This window comes from Myotis daubentonii, chromosome 15 (genome assembly GCF_963259705.1).
Source record: "Myotis daubentonii chromosome 15, mMyoDau2.1, whole genome shotgun sequence".
In the NCBI taxonomy this organism is placed as follows: domain Eukaryota; kingdom Metazoa; phylum Chordata; class Mammalia; order Chiroptera; family Vespertilionidae; genus Myotis; species Myotis daubentonii.
In genome coordinates this window covers 26,338,237-26,356,194 of record NC_081854.1, presented here as the reverse complement: position 1 = coordinate 26,356,194, position 17,958 = coordinate 26,338,237, and the positions used below count along the sequence as shown (strand labels likewise).

The 17,958-nt window shown below is 50.9% G+C and overlaps 1 protein-coding gene across 6 annotated transcripts; it reads right to left on the bottom strand.

The window, feature by feature from the left end:
- Positions 1–1,510: 1,510 nt before the first annotated feature.
- Positions 1,511–15,915, bottom strand: DMKN (dermokine). Of its 6 annotated transcripts, none has more exons than XM_059666825.1 (19): positions 15,384–15,912; positions 14,890–15,105; positions 14,748–14,807; positions 14,433–14,483; positions 14,037–14,279; positions 12,878–12,940; positions 12,591–12,641; positions 10,564–10,617; positions 9,645–9,695; positions 9,480–9,524; positions 9,225–9,272; positions 6,934–6,990; positions 6,566–6,613; positions 4,886–4,936; positions 4,728–4,769; positions 4,323–4,394; positions 3,269–3,292; positions 3,114–3,161; positions 1,511–1,824 (listed from the first exon to the last, which is right to left on the bottom strand). In XM_059666825.1, exons 1-18 carry the CDS (start codon positions 15,687–15,689, stop codon positions 3,114–3,116), a joined length of 1,530 nt encoding a protein of 509 aa, XP_059522808.1. In that variant the 5' UTR covers positions 15,690–15,912; the 3' UTR covers positions 1,511–1,824. The 6 variants fall into 6 exon arrangements, with proteins under 6 accessions (XP_059522808.1, XP_059522810.1, XP_059522813.1 ...); XM_059666827.1 differs by having other exon boundaries at positions 3,118–3,161; XM_059666830.1 differs by lacking the exon at positions 9,645–9,695 and having other exon boundaries at positions 15,384–15,914.
- Positions 15,916–17,958: the final 2,043 nt, after the last annotated feature.

The following is a 17,958-nucleotide window of genomic DNA, read 5'->3' as shown; positions in this document are numbered from 1 at the left end:
GCAGGTCCAGATGATACTGGAGAGGGAGGCCAGAGCCAGGTCACCCCAAACCATGCTGAGGAGTTGGGATTTAATTATAGGGCTAATGAAAAGCTTGCAGAGAATTCTGAGCAGGGGATCTTTCCCGGCTGTCATGAGAGAATGGATTATAGGGAAAATATGAAAGAACATAGGAACGTTGCTTCAGAGGTCCAGACAGGAGAGAGGAGTGGCCTGCCCTTTTGTTAAAGTCTTTTACACAAGAGGGCCTGAGCCTGCTTCAGATGGTACTTTAAACTTTAAAGGGATGCTTTTAGCCATGTTGACCACCTCAGCTTCTCCCTCAATCCCTCAGGGACTGGCTCCAGCTGTTTCTGAAATCTCACCTACACTCCGGGAAGCTAGCTGTCAGTCAGCAGAAAGGGTTGAGTGTTGGCCCTGGGACAGCTGTGTTCTCCCCCCTGTGGCTGCAAGGAGGTACTGCAAGGCTATCCCTATACAATTGAAACCCAAGACAAATACAAAGCAGTAGCTCCAATTCAGAGACATAAGGGAGAAGAGGATGCAGAGCTAAGGAGTAGTCCTCCTCTCCCTTCCAGTCAGGTGGATTTGATCACGTCGATTTCCTCAAGTCCATTTCCTTCATTTACTCATCAACATTTGAGGCCGACCCTACCCTGTGCCAAACCCTGTGCTAATCACTGAGGTTGGCACAGTGACCAAGGAAGACAGGTCATGCCCCCAGAACACTTGCAGTCTCAGAGGGAGTCACTTGGGTTAGCAGAGTGTCTCGTGTCCTGCTTTTGCTCCTGGTTCCTGCAGGATGTCAGAGGTGATGATGGGGGCTCCTTAATTTGACACACAGTGTGGCCTTGATGGGACTTTGCCTCAGAGACTCTAACTGGAGAGTCTCCAGCCCTGTCTTCAGGGCTCCTGGGCTTATGATAAGCCTGGGTTCAGCCGTGCCCTCTGCCGGTCTCATTGGTACATTACTGGAGTAGAAGTGTTCTGCTGCCCCTCTGTGTCCTGGAGACACAGGGCTGCTCCGTGTGAGATGCTGGATATGAGCTGCCCCACCCCCCTCCCCACCCCCATCTTCCTAAAATGTCAACCCAACGGTCCCCTCACCCACCCCTCGCTGCATTTAGAGGCCAAGGCATATTCTGCACCTACCCCTTGCTCTTGTTCCTGCCCTCTCCTTGGCCTTCTGGGATTGGTCTTCTCTGAATTGGTTCTTTACTCCCACTTTCTGATTTGCAGGCTAGCAAAACATCCATGGCCACTTCAAGGGCAGTAAGCTCGGTATTCAGATATAGGTTGGGCAAAGATCATTTTTACAGATGGGGAAACTGAGGCCCAGTGAGGTCAGCTAGCTACTTCCTGTCAGGACTACCCAGGTCTTATCTCTCTCAGCCCACCATTTTGTATATCAGTCTCAGGAGGGAGGCAGATTATCTGCCCCTAATTCAGTCTCCCATCTCCCTGATCCGGGCCATCAGTATAGTGTTAAAGAATAAAATTCACGAAAGTCTTAGAGAAAAAAAGATTCATGTTTTATTTCCACAGAGAAACTCAAAAGTGGGACACTCCTCCTGAAAGATGGTCAGTGACTTCAGGTCACACATGGAGTAGATAGAAAAAGTGGCTGGTTTATTTGATGACGCTGGTGGTCAAGGAGACACCACATGTGTGGGAAGAAACAAAGGACAGGTCCCCAACCTAGAAAGAGCAGGTGTCAACACCCGGACCAGGGCTGGCCCGGAGGGAGAGCTGGGGGAGGGGCGTGGTTGGGTTCCTGGATGACTGATGTTTCTCAGGGTCTCAGGCATAATTGGGAGTAATTTTCTAGGAGAAAAGAGAAAATGGTAGAATGTGACCACTTCCAATCTGTTGAAACCAGACATCCTATCTTTTTGTGTTATTTCATTATTAATATACTAGAAGCCCAGCATGTGAAATTGTGCGGTCCTGCCCACCCACCAGCCCAGGTCTTTGGTCATTTCAGCTTTAGGGCCACAGGCCTTTTATAATATAGATATTTATAGAACAAAATAGAAGTGTCCCTGCCCCTTCATTCCCCGCTTTGGGTGGGGGTAGGGGTGGGACACCGTTGTGAATAGGTTAGTGGCACCCAGAACTGAATGTCATATTCTTGCAGCAAGAGTGAGACTTCCTCTCTGAGCCTCAGTTTCTTCATCTGTAATATGTAAACAGTTATGGCACCTTTTCCAGGAATTAATAGTATGGTACAAACAAAGGGCCAATCACAATGCCTGTCGCATTTAAGTGTTTGCTAAGTGGTTGTTCTTTGTGTTGTGCTTTTTTAATCTTAATTGTTGAAAGTCTCCTCCACTACAGATGCCCCTCTTTTTTTCTCATTGACCCCACCACCACCACCACCACACACCCATCCTTCCCAGGTCTTCCCTGCACTAGTGTCTGTGTCCATGGGCTATGCATATATGTAGTAAGTTCCCCAGTTAATCTCTCCCTACCCTCCATCCCCGCCTTCCTTCTGAGATTCCATGTTTCTATGTCTCTGGGTCTATTTTGTTCATCAGTTTATTTTGTTCATTAGATTCCACATATGAGTGAGATCATGTGATACTTACCTTTCTCTGATTGGCTTATGAAACCAGGCATCCCTTCATTGGGCTTCTGCATTCCCACAGTTCCTTTGTGTCTTACCTATTTCACCTGCCATCCCCTCACTTTTCTGTCCCCTAAAACAGGTTATGTGGTTCTGCCAAGTTAATCTATTACCTCTCCCCCACTGGGAACTCACTTCTTCCTCCTGCCTCTGACCCTTTACACCTGAAAGGCTCACCTCTCTGCAGTTGCCCTGCACAATTTCTATCCCAGTCCCTCTCCTTAACCTAGTGTGCCATTCTTCTTCTCATATCTGTTCCTGCACGGTCTCCCCTCCAACAGGCCTTCACTCAGCACTCAGAGGTGCTTTCTGAGTAGATCATATCTTGTAAGTTTTTCTTCACACCCTCACATTGGATTCACTTTCTCAGTACCCTTAGAGTTCCCACCCAGAGCAAAGCAAATGCCATGATCCCAGCCCTGCCCCTGGGCGATGGTGCCCCAGCTCCTGGATGAAGCTGAGCATGGCTCACTCTAATACTCACCTACCAGAACTTCACCCACTGCAGCAGGCCAGGTCGCGCCCGGGAAGCCTGTGGGACAGGGAGAATGTCTGAGTGGACATCGCACTTTCCCCTGCACAACCTCTGCCCTCAGACCCCTTTTCTCACAAGCCAATTTTCTTTGCCCCGCTACTTACCGAAGAAGAAAGCGTGACTCCCCCCTGTAAAGAGATGATCAGAGTAGGTGTTATGGGTGCTACAATGACCTCTCTGGACTCTGCCATGTCCCTGGTGCTCAGAAAGGGCTCAGTGGAAGGAGCAAGATCAAACCAGTTTATCTCAAAGCTCCTTTGGGTCTGACTGTAGACATTCAGCCCATGGAAATTTTTTCACAGCACAGTTTATCATCTTAAGTACACGTTACCCAAGATGATACTGAATGTGGTCCCTTAGCACACTTTGCCCACAGGAAGTGAATGAGAATAGGTAGGTCTCCCTCTGCCTGCAAGGCGGATGGAAATTAGCCACAAATAATTGGCAAAGTGGACACCCACTGGCAGTGTGGACTGCCACTTCACCTGTCAGCAGTGAGTTTCTGATCTCTCGGTGGAAGGCCTCTCTGTGAGAACAGGGCTTTACTGTTCTGAGAGGGGGAGGGAAATACCACCTGTTTTTGCTTCACCAGCCCAATTAGTATTTAGCACATTTATTTACTGACTTTATAAGACTGCTTTCTTTGCAACTGAATACAACAAAATTCTCAAATGTTCTTCCTTTTAGTTCTTTTTGGAATGAAGCATTTATTCTCTCCAACCAAGAGTTCCTGGGCTAGCTTCACCTAACCTCCTCCCCCTCTACCCGCACCATGCCCAGAAGGTCAGCAGTTGAAGAGGTAGAGAGTGGATGCTACAAAGGAAGGCGGCCTGTTCTGCCATGCTTCCTGTGATTTTTCTAAGGAGCATATACTGGGATTTCTCTTTGAGAGGGTAGTGGCTCCCAGTTTTCTCCATGATGTAGCCACTGCTCCCTTGTAACCTTTTCTGAATGTGGGTGCAATGAGTCTTGAACCTTCTTCCCTTCTCTAAGAGCAGTTTGGAAGTGCAAGACAGAAGGTGTGGAAAGAGATGACTTTCCGAGTGAACAGGATTTGGCCTCAGCTAACCCCCATAGAAGACCCTGGCAGCGAAAGCCTCCCTCCCTCACCTCCATGCAGAGACCCCAATGGGAAAACAGGGCAGTTGCAAGTCTTACCTTAGCGGGGGCCTTGGCGGAGTACTGCCCACCAGACGCAGTAGGATATGCCTGCTGGTTATAATTGTAGTTCTGCGGAAGAAAGCAAGGGTGGTGGGTAGTGGGGGGTGGAGGACAGCACAGAAGGGATGAAACCATTTTTTCTCTGGAATAAACACCCAACTTCCCTGCCCTGGCTGGACCTTTCTCAAAGCCCCTGCCTTCTCCTCCTCCTGGTGTCAGGTGTTTTCTTTTCCAGAATCCCCTTCAGCCATCCAAGCTCACACGCTCACCTCCGTATGGTCCCAGCCCAAATGGCTCTGCCTTCTTCCCTCTCCCAATTCAAGTGTTACTTGGGAGGTGAGGAGAAAAGACCAAGGAAAGAAGTGAGGCCTAAATCAGATGGTCATGTGGCAGATATCTTACCTTAGAAGTTACAGCTGCTACCTCTGGCCATCCTGCACCAGGCTGAGAAAATTACAGAACAGAGGAGTGAAGGAGGAGAATATGATGTTGGCTAGACTGAGGAACAAGACTGAGAGAGGCTGAGGACCTCCAAGGTCAGTCTGAGGGCAGAGACCTACCTGACCAGCACTGCCTGCCCTCTTCTGAAGTGATGATGATGAATAGTTACCCTGCAAGAAAGGGGGCCACAGTTAGAGTGTCTCCACGGTCCTCAGGCCTTGCCAGACTTGTGGGACTCCAACATCCTGCTGCCTGGGCGCTGCCCTCCTTCTGGAGCACCCGCATCCCACCTACCCGGCTCCGTCCCTCTCAGTGGCCCATGAGTGCTGTCCACAGAGAGGGCAGTGAGCCTGGAGGAAACTGATGGTCCAGATAGATACAGATGATAGGTTTCCACACTCCGTGCTGGGAAGTGAGGGTAGCGAACTGGGTTTAGCAACACCATCCCCACCCAGGCACCTGGAATGTTGGCAGGCTGGCCTGAGACTGAGCTAGAATGACAAATGTGTGGTGCCCACACAGGCTCCCATGAGGGCAGAACCCAAGCCCTAAGCCCCAGCCCACATTTTGCTGATGCCAAACCCTGCTCCCCGCATAGGCCCTTTTATCCCTGTTCACAATGTTGTTTGTGAGGCAAAGGGGAGTGTGTAACGTTAGCTCTGGGTCACAGAGAAAGAAAGGGGAGAAATACAAGGACATAGATGAAGGTACTTAAGACACTGCAGGTGCACTACCCTCTCCCTCCCCCAGGTGAAGCAGGGGAAATTCCTAGGCAGTGGGAGAGAAGTTCAGTTCCGTCCATCAGCACTTCTCTACTAGGACACACCACCACCACCACACACACAGGGTTAGGGTGTTCTTCTTAACTCTGACTTAACTCCCTACCCATCCTCACCTGACATTGAGTTTTAGCTCTAATACTGAGGTCACAAACTGGTTGGTCACAGGCCTCCAGACATTTTTTACTTGGTTTGCATTTTTAAAATTGATTTCGTTATAAGCAATTCAATATCAGATTTCTAACTTTTCTTGAAGAATCAGGTGATGTGGTCACACTGGGACTACATGGGTACATGACAACACTCAGCTGGAAGGCCTGGCCTCCTCCTTTGCATGGCCCCACCTGTCCGACTTCAGGTTCCTGGCCCATGTGTGAGTAAATGGGCAACTCTTGCCTCAGTGCCTAAGAGATCTGGTTCTTGAAAAGGCCACTGGCCATGCAGAACCGAGGTGTGGCTTTCTGAAGTCCTGCCCGTCCTTCTCAGAATGCAGATATTCAGACCCTGTGCACTTGCCTGCGGTTAACAATGACTTGATTCCCTCCCCCCCACCCATACCTACTGTTTCCCTTCAGCTTTTTTCCCTAGTTCCCCCCCATTTCCGGTTCTGAGGTCCTTCCCTCTTCTCAACCTCCTGGTCCCCATCGCCTGTTCACCCTGCAGTACCCACCCAGCTGTGGCTCCCCGCATGCCAGGCCAGGCCCAGCAGGAGCAGCAGCAGAGCAGAGACAGTGGCCAACTTCATGTGCCCGGAGCCTGTGAGGGCCCCCACCCTTGGCCTGGGCTTTTATCCTAAGGAGGACCTGCCATCCTGCTCTTTCTTCAGTGACTCACAGCTTCTCTCTCACACCCCACCCCCACTCAGCATTGCATAAAGGAAAGTGGGAAGGGAGGGAGGCACCCTCTCTCACAGAGTAAGGAACTGGCACAGAATCTGCAAGCCATTGTCAAGAACCCAGCACCCCACATCCCCAGAGCTGAGCTTCCTGACCCCAAAACAAGAGTTTCTGCCGCTCTTACCTCAATAATTTCTTTCCAGTTCAAAAAAGGAGTATTGTGTTTGAAATCCTGCAAGAAGAAGGAGAGATGAGTGGGCCACAGAGAGACAGAGGGTGGAGTGTGGCAACTCATTGGGAAAGTTTCAAGACCACGCACAAGAATGGGTTTTGGAGCCCGGGTATGGTTGGGGTTAGATGAAGATACACTTATTACAGGTGTTAGAATTTTTGAGGGTATTAGTGATAAGATTTGGACGACGTTTCCCATCTCCAAAATAAACAGAGGGGGAATTTTGTGACAGGAGCTGGGGTTTGGCTGCCTTGAAGGAGATAGAGAGAGGGACAGGATGACCAGGGTCCCAGTTCTTCAAAAAGTGAGAATTGTCCTACCTCCCAGAGTCGACTGAAGTAGAGGAGGGCTCGAGTGCTGGGGGATGGGACTTGGCCCTGTGGATGAAAGGTGGGGAGCAGGTTAGCAGAGAGCCTGACCCCCTCATCATCTAAGCCCCTACTCCTGCTCCCACCATTTCTCGGTCTTCTTAATTGCACTATTGACCAAGATTTGGGGGGGAAGCTGGGTGTCTTTAGGGACCAGAAAACTATTTTTGCAAGCAGAGGAAGAGAGAAGCTAGATCTCTGGAGCCATTAACCGTCCTTTCCGCCTCTAGCACACACAGAGTGTTCTTCTCTATCCCATTTCCCCTTCCTCTGGCTGAACATAACTGTAGCAAAACCTCAAGACTAAGAACTGCCCACAGAGCTTCCTGCCTTTTCACATGCCATGCCACCTCCAGCCCATTTCCCAAAGCTGTGGGGCTTAAGTTAACCCTTCCAAGCCCCCCGGGATAACAGTTGAGACGTAAGAAAGGAGCAGACACCAGGAGTGTGGGGCAGCTAAGGTTTATTTCAAGGGCAAAGGTTGAGATTAGTGGTGAATAGTGTTTTTTTAAGAAAGGGTGGGGGTCTCCCATCCATCTGGTAGCTCCTTGTCTGGAGGTCACGGGATGTGAAAGCTCCTCTCGTCCTGGGCAAAGAAATGGGTTCTAAGAGGGAGCTCGAGGAATAGGACTTCAGAGAGTAATGGAAAGTCAAGGTTATATTAGACCCCTGCTCCAGAAATCTGCAGGGGCCTTTTTGAACCACGGCTGTCATCCAGTCAACCCCAGATATTCCAGCTTGGGCTTGAAAACTCTCGTACCTTGCCAGGAATGTTATGTACAGCCCCCCTGTCTTCACTCCTCACTCTGTAGGAAGTCCTCAGCACCTCACCCCGCACTGTGAAGGAGCCAGAGCTCACCATTCTCTTCTCTGCCCATCTCTGTTCTGTCCCTCTTCTGAGATCTGTGCCTCTGGGAAGTCACCCCAGATGAATCCTGCCTGACTGCAGGCACTCACTGTACTGTGTCCTCTAGATGTGCAAAACGCTTGGCTATCTGTCCTGGCCCTCTGGGAGGTGTCCGTGTGTGCCCGAAGGTCCCCATGCTCAGGGGTCTGGCTTCCCCAGTAAGGAGTTCACAGTAAGGAGTCTTGCCCCACCAGAGATTGTGCTTCTAAACCAGAAACAGTCTATTTTGTTCATTTAGCTCATGCGCACCAAACTGTGCTGCATCTGGGAACATCTTCTGTCTGTATCTTCTGTCTTCCACTCCCCCTTATCCCAAAGGGAAGGCTTTGGCTTTCCTGGGGTTTGGGCTGCCTCTTTGCTTCCCCCTATCAATACCCCTTTATCCCCACAAGTTTTGGAGGACAGGATCCTAAGTTTCATTCTTTTAAGTTAAGGCTTAGAAACTCAACTGAACAAGGCCAGTCAGGTGGCTAGAATGGCTGTGATGGGCAGGGGGAGTCTGACTGCTAGAGAACAAGTCCCCATGGCAAGAAGCAGCTGCTACTCAGCTTTAGTTTATTGTAGCCCATGGAATGGGGCCTTGTGTTGACAAATTTTTCAATAGAAGTCAGAAATCCAAGTCATTTTGTGAAGTCTATACATTTTTAAACTTTGGCAGCTGATTCATATTGTGTGTGTGTTTTTAATATATCCAAAAAAAATCACATAATTGGGCTGCCAGTTATAGTTTTTGCTTTTGGTATTTGTTCGGGTTGTTTGTCTGCTCTCATCCTCTCCTTCCAGTCCACTCTCTCTACTATTCTGGTGTCATGTTAGCTTGGCCAGGGGTTTTCCTACAAGAGGAGGGGGTGAGCAGGGAGGAAGAAGAAAGGGCTCCAGGACTCCATGTGTCCCCTAATATTATGTAAGTACAGGGCACCCATCAGGCACTCTGTAAATGTTGGCTTTCTCCTTCCCTTCTCTCTCTGTGTCAGTCCTCATGTGGCCTTTTAGCTCCACCTGACCATTCAGTCCACCCTCCCACCCCGGCCTCTGCTACCTCTCCCACTAACCTCCAGGTCTCGGAGGGGAAACTGAGGTTTAGACCTGTGCAAGTCTGCATGTTAGTATATGAAAGAGGCCCATTCATTTCTCATCCTCAATACCCAACTGTTTGCAAAGTCTCCCTCTCTTCATATCTCAGCTGTTCTTCCTCCTTGTTTTCGTTCTTTTTTTTAGCACTAGCCAAAATGCTCTTCATGGCCATCATCATTATTTCACCTGGCTCAGAGGTTTAGCTTTCTTCTCTATATTCCTCTCCCACAAAGATCATATGACATGGCCTTCCAGCCCTTACCTTGTTTATGGCATCCCAGTTAATGAAACCCAGCTTGGCTTTAAAGTTCTGCAGAGAAGAGACAAAAAAGAAAAAAGGCGACTGGTCAAATTGGATCATAATAATGTAATTGGCTTGGAGCCTCAGGACAAGAGAGGTCAAGGACCACCACTGACAGTAGTTATAGAAAGAGGACTTTATCCTGTGAGGTCAAGGGGACAGGATTTTGGCTTTCCAAAAGAGAATGAATGAGCAGAGCAGTCTTGCTGAACTCACCTTCCAGAAAGTGTCGAAGTTGAAGGGCCCAGAAGTCTGAGAGTTCTAAGGAACCAATGAGAAATGGGATGAGAGTAAGAACACACTTCGTGAGCAAGAGGCAGGGGCAGGAGCTATGGATGTCTGGAGGGTCCTGGCTTAAGGTGGGGTGATGCCTCCACTCACCAAGTTATCGATTCCACCGACAGCTTCACCTCCCCCACTGGACCCTTGCCCCTGGGTGGGGAAAGGGGACTGATGTTCAAGGCTCATGCATCTTGTTATGCATACCACCCATCAGCCTGCTCCTGGCCCACTCATCTTTGCCTTTGCTCAAGCACCATGAACCCTCTGTAAAGCCACCTCTCTTCTTTACACAGCACCTAAGAACCCCACCTCCAGAAAGCCATCCTGGAATGACTCATTATTTGCTGCCTAGCATAACCATACCCGCTTCCTAATATATAGCCTCACTGGGTGCCAAGCACTATGCCTTATCCTGCCATGTCCTTTGTGGAGATGTCTCCATTTGACAGATGAAGAAACTGACACTCAGAGCTGTGCAGCAGCTTGCCTCAGACCTATCTCCATGCCAGAGTTCAGTGTCTGAATCCTAAGCCCCCCTGGTTGGGATATGATGCCGAAAGCTCTGCAGTAGCTGTGGGGATGAAAAAGTTGGGCTTCACAGTGCCCATTTTATCCAAGAGGAAGGCCAGACTCACACAGGTCAACTGACTTGCCTGATCACAGATGACAAGTGATCTCCCATTTCTAACTCAAAGTTCACTGCCTTTATGCTTCTCAACACTGCCTTCTAAGTATGATTTTTAAAATCCCCCTTAGCTAGCCATTCTTCTGTTATTTTAATCTGGTTTTTTTCCCCTCACAGGGTAATAGGATTGTGATTGCAGTTGTAAAAAGGGAGAGAATGGGTGAATCAAGGAGAATGACAGGGATCGTGGACTGCTGTTGATCTCCTGGCAGTCACCTGACAGATTCAGAGAAGCTGGCATGAAGAAACTGACAGTTCCCTTTCTTTTCCCAAGCCCTTTGCATTCTATCCCCACACTCCACCATCCCTTCTCCTAAAGACATCCCTGCTCACCTGATAATTGCCTTGGGAGTTCCCAAGGAGGCGACTACCTTCCCTGCTTATTCCCTGAGGAGAGAGAAAACGGAGAAGAGTTGGTGGGGAGGCAGGCAGGATGAGAGGTGAGAAGTAGGTAAAGGATTCCTGAATCGGGGGACTGAGGCAGGAGCAGGGCGGAGTCCTTCCCAGGACCCCAAGAGAGGCCCTTCTCTCTGGGTAGCTCTATCTTTCCTGGCAAATCTTGTTTCACCCCCTGGTGGATGGGGCTACTTCTCACTTAGGATGCTCATTGGTACCACCACCATCTGTTTCTATTCAGTCTGCCAGTTGTCCACAGTTCAGTGGGAATAGCCTTTGCCACCAAGTAGGACCCCGCCAGGCTGCTGTACTAAATTAATTCACAATGCAGGCTGGGCTGATGTTTTGCTTTAGTCAGGAAGGTGATGCCCGCTGGAAGAGTCCCTGGGAGATGAGCGGCACAGAAGTCAACTGCTAGTCTCATCCTATGGCAGAGGTCAGCTCCTTTTGAGTTCTGCTTTCACTGTTTGGTATGGATCCCAGACCCATTGGCCCCTCTTCATTCCCAGAGCTAAAATCTAGACCAGGCTGGGAGGTGGGACTGTCTGCCCTGTGAGTATTGCCGCTGCCACAGTCCCTACTCTCCTCACCCTGATGTCGCCAAGCCTCTGGGGCCTCTGAAGCCCTGAGGGACAAGACAGTGAGACCCAGGTGATTGTTTTACCAGGTCCATCCCTGCAAATTCATATGTGATTTAATATGATTCCTCTCAAAATCCTAATGGAAATCTCTTTGGAACTCGTCAAAATCATCTTGAAGTTCATTTGGAAGAATAGATGCCTAACAATTGGTAAGAAAACACTGGAAAAGATGAGAGCAAAGGGACTTGTACTGGCAGATATTAATGTACTATAAAGCTACCATGAATAAAACTGTGGCTCCTGTCCCAGAACAGATCAACCGATTAATAGAACCCCCAGAAGCTCCCCCCAAATATTAAGGTATATATACATGATGTTTTAAATCAGTGGTAGAAATGATTCAATACAGGGCTGGGAATACCAGTTATGTTTTGGGGGGGGGAAGCTTATTTAGACCTCACAGTTTCCTCCCTCTGTTTTTATCTGCTTGCCCCCTACAGCAGCTCACAGATCAGATTCGAAGTGTAGGGCCTGCCTAGTTGGATCCAGGAGCGGACTAGACAGAATACACCAGAAGACCGCCCCGGTGGATTAAAGAGTTAAGTTTAACAATGAAACTATAGAAGTGTTAGTAATGCTAGAAGAAAATAAAGACCTTTATTTTCAAGAGAAGACACCATAGAAAAACAGACTTTGGTATGTAAAAAACTAGAAATAGAGTAACAAACTGGGAGACGTTTTCTTGAAACCTGTCTACCCATAAAAGATTACTATCCCCAATATTTTAGGAGCTCTTCAGAGAGCCTTGTCAATGTAGCATCATAGGGTCATGCTCCTCGCCCTGCAGGCGACACACCAGGTGTTGCTGCTCTGCACCAGCCTCCCCCAGAGCTTGTTAGAAGCCAGGATCTTGGCAACACCCCAGAGCTGAAGCAGAACCCGCTTTTTCACAAGACCTCCGGGCCATTCGTGGGCACCTTGGTGTAGCACTTCCTCTGTCAGTGCTGCAAGTTCTGACCGGAAAGCCCAAATTTCCAGAATAACTAGGAGGAGGATGCATGCAAACCAATGTCAAAGGGGTTAGCAAATTGTGTTCACTAGCCAGGTATAGGACATTTGAAACATTTATGTTTCTAAAAGGACTGGTCTTCAGGTGACTTTCACAGCCCTGTCTGTGGGGGTATGTCCCATAAGGATTTGCAATGAATTATTCCTTTGGAGATTGTTAGTAATTTTATGTGCTTGGTCTCTGCCCCTAAATTGTAATTCCCCACAGACATGGTTGGGGTGAAGATAAGCATTAGGAGTGGAGAGCAGAGCTGGGTTACAAGGAGTGGCACAGCGGCAGTGATGAACTGTGGTAACCACAAGTTTGGCTCTCACCTGACCCCCAGATCCTCCGGACACTCGGACTCCATTTCCTGGGTTGTCACACTGTGGGTGAGAGAAAGAGAAGACTTCCTCTCAGTCTTTACGCAGACGCCAATTCCAACCCTCAAGTTGCAGTCTTTTAGCCCCGAGGTTCACACACGTCAGCCCCACCCCAGCAGCAGTCCACCCCATTCTCAGCCCCAGCAGTCACTCTCCCACCATCCACGGGGCCTCCTCTTTTCCTTCCCACAGTTTCAGTTTCAGGGAGATTCATGCAGGTGCAAACCGTAGACACTCACCTCGGGTTTATTTCCACCACCACTTCCTCCGCTGCTTCCTGAGGAAGAGCTGCTACTGTGTTCCTGCAAGGGAAAGCAAGAGTCCATCTGGTGTCGTCAAGGTACTTGGAAGGGACCAAACAATTCACAGCCAAGTTAACCCCCTCCGCCTGCCCTCCGTCTTCAGCCAGTCGTTCACTGAGGGAAGTTATGGGAGCACAGGGAAGACCAGGTGTGGCCAAATGCATTTGGGAATGTGGGATAATCGGGGGATTCCGAGCTGTTGCTCCCACTTCCCACCACATGCCAGGGGTGGAAGGCCTCTGGAGCCTAACTGCACAAAAGTCCCCTGACACCTGAGGGCAGGCTGGCCTCGTGCTGCCCTGCCCCGTCTCTCCTCTCCCCTGCCCTCTCCTGGAACCTAGAAAGGGGAAATGGCCACTGTGAGGGAGCCTGATCAATATGCCTAGAATTTTCTATGGGAAAATCAGATGGGGCAAAAGCCAGCAGTACAAAGAGCAGTGAATTAAAGCAGCTCATGTGATCTGGCTTGTTCTAGTTGCCTCCCTCCTCTTGCCCGACACCTTTCCCAGACTCCGAAGGAAGCCAGTAGTGTTCTCTCTCTTCAGGCGCCCCTCCTGGAGATCCCTCCTAGTCCAGCTGACAGGTTGTGGTCCCTTCCTGGTCCTTTCACCATCAGGGAGGGGCCTCGTGTGCAGCATCTGTATTAGTTCGCCTGTGCCACAGCCCTGTAGTGCCTTAAGTCTCCACGTGTGCAGGCTTGCCCCCATTCTCCCGGCCGGGAGCATCCCTGACAAGTATTATGTTGTTCCGTGCCCACCTCTCTTCTTCCACTCGTCACCCCCAGCGGTAGTCAGATTTCCAAGTGGCCACAACTGCAGGAGTAGGGGTTAGACAGGAGAGAGAAGATCCCCACCGTCATGGAGCAGAGATAAGGGACAGAGTGAGCAGAAGTAGGGAGGGCACCTCTTCTGCAAGCCTGCTTGGCGGGGCTGGGAAGGTGGGAAACAAAGTGAAGGAGCCACAGGATGACACTGCCAGTGACGCCACCCACCCCAGGCTGGCAGCGTTCAGGAAGGCCTTGGAGCGCATCTCCTCGGCCGGGACCTCCACGGGCCTCAGCCTCATCTCTGCCTTTCAGCATAGGAGCAGAACTCACCCAGTTGCCCCCAGAACTGCTGCCGCTGCTGCCACCATTGCCGCTGCTGCCACCACCACTGCTGCCACCGCCGCTGTTGCCGTAGCTGCCACCGCCGCTGCTGCCACCGTTGCTGCCGCCGCTGCTGCCACTGCCGCCACTGCTGCCACTGCTGCCACTGCTGCCACTGCCGCCACTGCCGCCGCTACTGCCACTGCTGCCACCGCTGTTGCTGCCACCACCGCTGCTGCCGCCACTGCTTCCCTGAGGGACCAGAGCGAGGACTAAAGGTGAGAACACCAAGATTGCTTCCCTCCATCCCCTTGCTCTCTTGCTCAGGCATATTCCTGCCCAGTCTGAGGAAAGAGAGTCCTGTTTTCTCCCTGTGCCCAATGCTTCAGGTGGCCCGCCTCTTACCCAAGAGTTGCTAGAGCTTCCACTTGAGCCAGAGGGCGGAGGGTTGGTGCACTGCAGAAGAAAGGGGACAGGTGGGTTGTGAGGTTTCAGTTAGGGCCATCGCCACGCCAGGCTCTCCTTCCTCATGTGGCTCGGCTTTCTTTCCCAACGTGTTCCTCCCCCATCCATCGCATTGACATCCCGCTCTCCCTTGCCTCCTCTCACACTCATCTCTCCCTGGCCAATCTGCCTCCCCATCTTTTTTTCCTCTTTGTCTCTCCTACTTTCTGCCACATGCACCCAGACACCCTCTCCTCCCCCGACTCGTCCTCTTACCTCCGTATTTGGGTTGCTGTTGCCCCTCGCTGAGCCATAACCAGGTTGGGCCACAGCTCCCTGCAGGGAGGATGAGACTAAGTATGAGAGTGTGGGCCTGAAGGGGAGAAGGTACAGGATCAGGGCTGGGTGCTTACTTTACCTGAGTGTTGGGTCCCAAGTTGTATGGCCCTCCATTGCCTCCTTGGCCCCAGGAGCTTCCCTGAGAGTTGGTTCCGAAGCTGCCACCTGAGCCTCCAGCATGTCCACGGATCCAGGGATTGCCTGGGCCTTCGGGATTGCCCTGGCTGTGGGCTCCAAGGCCACCCTGAGAACCAAAGGTGCCCTGGCCTCCAGATGGAGGCTGGCCATTGGTTCCCTGCAAGGACAACATGCATGCACTTAGTGTGTGTGACCTTATCACTCATGATGGGGCAAGGCAGGCAGAGCAACTAAGATAGAGAGGAGCCAGAGCAGGGCAGAAGGAGAGGCAGGGAGAGACCCCAAGGTGGTAGAGAAAGGATGCATAGCATGGACGGAAATTGCCCCAGACGGCCACAAGTAAGACTCCTTCACCTTTCCATTGATTCCCAAGATTCTCAACCCAGCTTCCTACAGCCTCCCGTTCCCACACCGAGCTTCCTTCCAGCCACTCACCCAAGCACCGTTGCTGCCAGGCATCCCCTGCCAGGAGCTGTGAGCAGCATCTATTCCATGTCGAATAATGTTCTCAGCCTGTCTGCCAGCCTCACTCCCAGTGTTTCCGAGAGCATGGGCTGCCTCTCCGGCCCCTTGGCCAATGGCCTCCCTGATTCCATGACTAATGGCATCTCCTGCCGCATGTCCAACGGCTTCCCCAAAACCTGCTTCAGCGCTTGCCCCTCCACTTAACAATGGGCCAGCCTCCCCACTGCCCAGGTACAGGGCCAGCAGGAGGCAGGCCAGGGACCCCTGTAACTTCATCTCTGCCTCACTCCTTCTCCCTCCTAAGTGTCTTTTTCCCACCCAAGTTTCCTTCTGTTGGCCCTTTCTCTTCTCTGTGTCCGTGTGCCCTCCTCTGTTCTCTTTTTCCTTCTGACTTCTTGTTCTCACTCCTTCTAGGTCTGCAGCCTCCTCTCTCCTTTCCCAGACTCCCCTGCCTTCCCAGAGGCCTCCTCCCTGCCACTACTCCTTATACTGCAGCTTGGGAGAAGGTGACAGGGCTGGGCAGCCCGGAGTCCCTCCTCCCAGTGACTCAGGGCCAGACACTGATAGGGTAATGAGCTGTAATTGTGAGTCTGAAAGTCTATGTTGAAACAGAGAGGGAGCCCATGCATCAGGGAGGGAGGGAGAAATGGAATGAGATGGCTGCAAAGTGTTTCAGTTTCCCAACCCCAGGAATTTGGGGCGCAGGGTGGGGATGGGGGCACCTGAGGAGATAGTCTGTTGGTGTCTCCTAGAGGTGGTAGGTGGAGGGAAATTACAGGCCGGGTCCTACCAGTGGGGCAAGGATACGAAACTCAGTGGGAAAGGGGACAGGTGAGTTAGGTGTCAGCTAGCCTAGGTCGGGGGCATCAGAATAGAGTCAGGTGACTTTCTCTCAGTTTCAATTAGCCTTTGCCTCTCCCATTTCCCTTCTCCCCCAGGCTGCCATCTAAAGGTGCCTGCCCTCACCCTCTTCCACAACTCCAAAGAGCCTGGGAGCTATGAGACTGGCCTGAGGTTTCAGTAGAGACCCCAGGCCTCTGGGAAGGAAGTGGCCACGACCCTGAGAGTGGTCATTAGGGTGTCTCAGTTAGCATCCTGGTGGCTCTTGGCTAAGAAAGCTGGGTGTGGAGCAGGGGAGCTGGGCGGGCCAGCCACCCCCAGGGAATGAGTGGGAGGGAAAGACCTTGGGAGGGAGCGGCTGACCCAAGCACCCATCCTGTTTACCTATTACGGAAGGGACACGTGTGTGAGTTCATGGCCTCCTGGGAGGGCTAGGACTGCACCAGCTCACCCCACCCACCCCCCGCCTCCCCCCAGGGACCAGGATGACTCTGGAAAGGGAGGAGGGGTCAGCACAAGGGCAGGAACTCTATGTCAGCAGCATGATGCTCTGCGGGTCCCAGCTCAGGATGTGGAACTTGGTCAGGTCTCATCCCTGCTTAGCAAGCATGGCTGCCTCTGTACTCCCAGGAGTCCAGGCCCTCCCACTTGCCACTGCCTTGTATCACCACGACTCATAGCCCAGTTAGGAGGGGTCAGTTTCCATCTGCCTTTCTCAATGTCTCCCAGTTAGTCTCTCTCTCCACCCCAGCACCCACACCCCAACTTGTAACATTCAACACCTCTTACCATGTGAAAACAATCCCTGCCTATCCTCAGCAGCTCCTACCTCCCTGTTACTCCATCTCTGACTCTTCAATGATGATAATAAATGTGGTGGTAATAATAATAATAATAATAATAATAATAATAATAATAATAATTGCAGCTCCAATCTACCAAGGGCTTTCTATGTGTCCAGCACTGGACTAAACACTTTAAGGCTCAGACAGCCCTGGAGGTCAGTCTTATTATTACCCCATTTAGAGATGGAGAAGTTGGGGTTCAGAGAGGACATGTGAATGTGTGGTAGAGCAAAACCCAAGCCCAGCCTGCCTCTCTCCTAAGCCCTGATCCCCAGCATTTTCTGTCACCTCAGTATTTCAGACTTCCCCCTGCTTTTCAAAGCCCTCATTCTTCCCTGGATAAAATTGGTTTTGGTTTTGCCCTGGCATCTTGTGGGGCGAAGGGAGCAGGAGTAAATCTGAGGCCTCCAGAATTGGTGATGGAGACCCCAGTCCTGAGCCTGCTGCTTCCACTGGCCGAGGACAGGACGTTGGCAGGCAGCAGAGTGCCCACTGACTCAGAGTCCTTGCCACACTTCCCTCGTGGGACACACCTTCACAATGGCATATATCTGCCCTCTCCCTTCTTTATTGCTAAGACTTTTCTTTAAGCTAGCTTACTTTCTTAATTTTAAGAGAATATTTTATATTGCTGCTGGAAGTAGAAAGCCAGAATCACTTGCCCAGAAATAGAAAGTACCAGAAAAACATAGAGAGAAGCAAACAATGGTATTGCATTATAGATGGCTGCAGTTTCTGCATCCTCTTTATTAGCAAGTCTGAGAGATGTTTTAAGGCGCACCAGCACAGAAACTGAGTCTTTCTCTTTAACAAATCAGAAAGCTTCAAAGAAAATGAGAAACGCGTTTCTCACTGAGTGT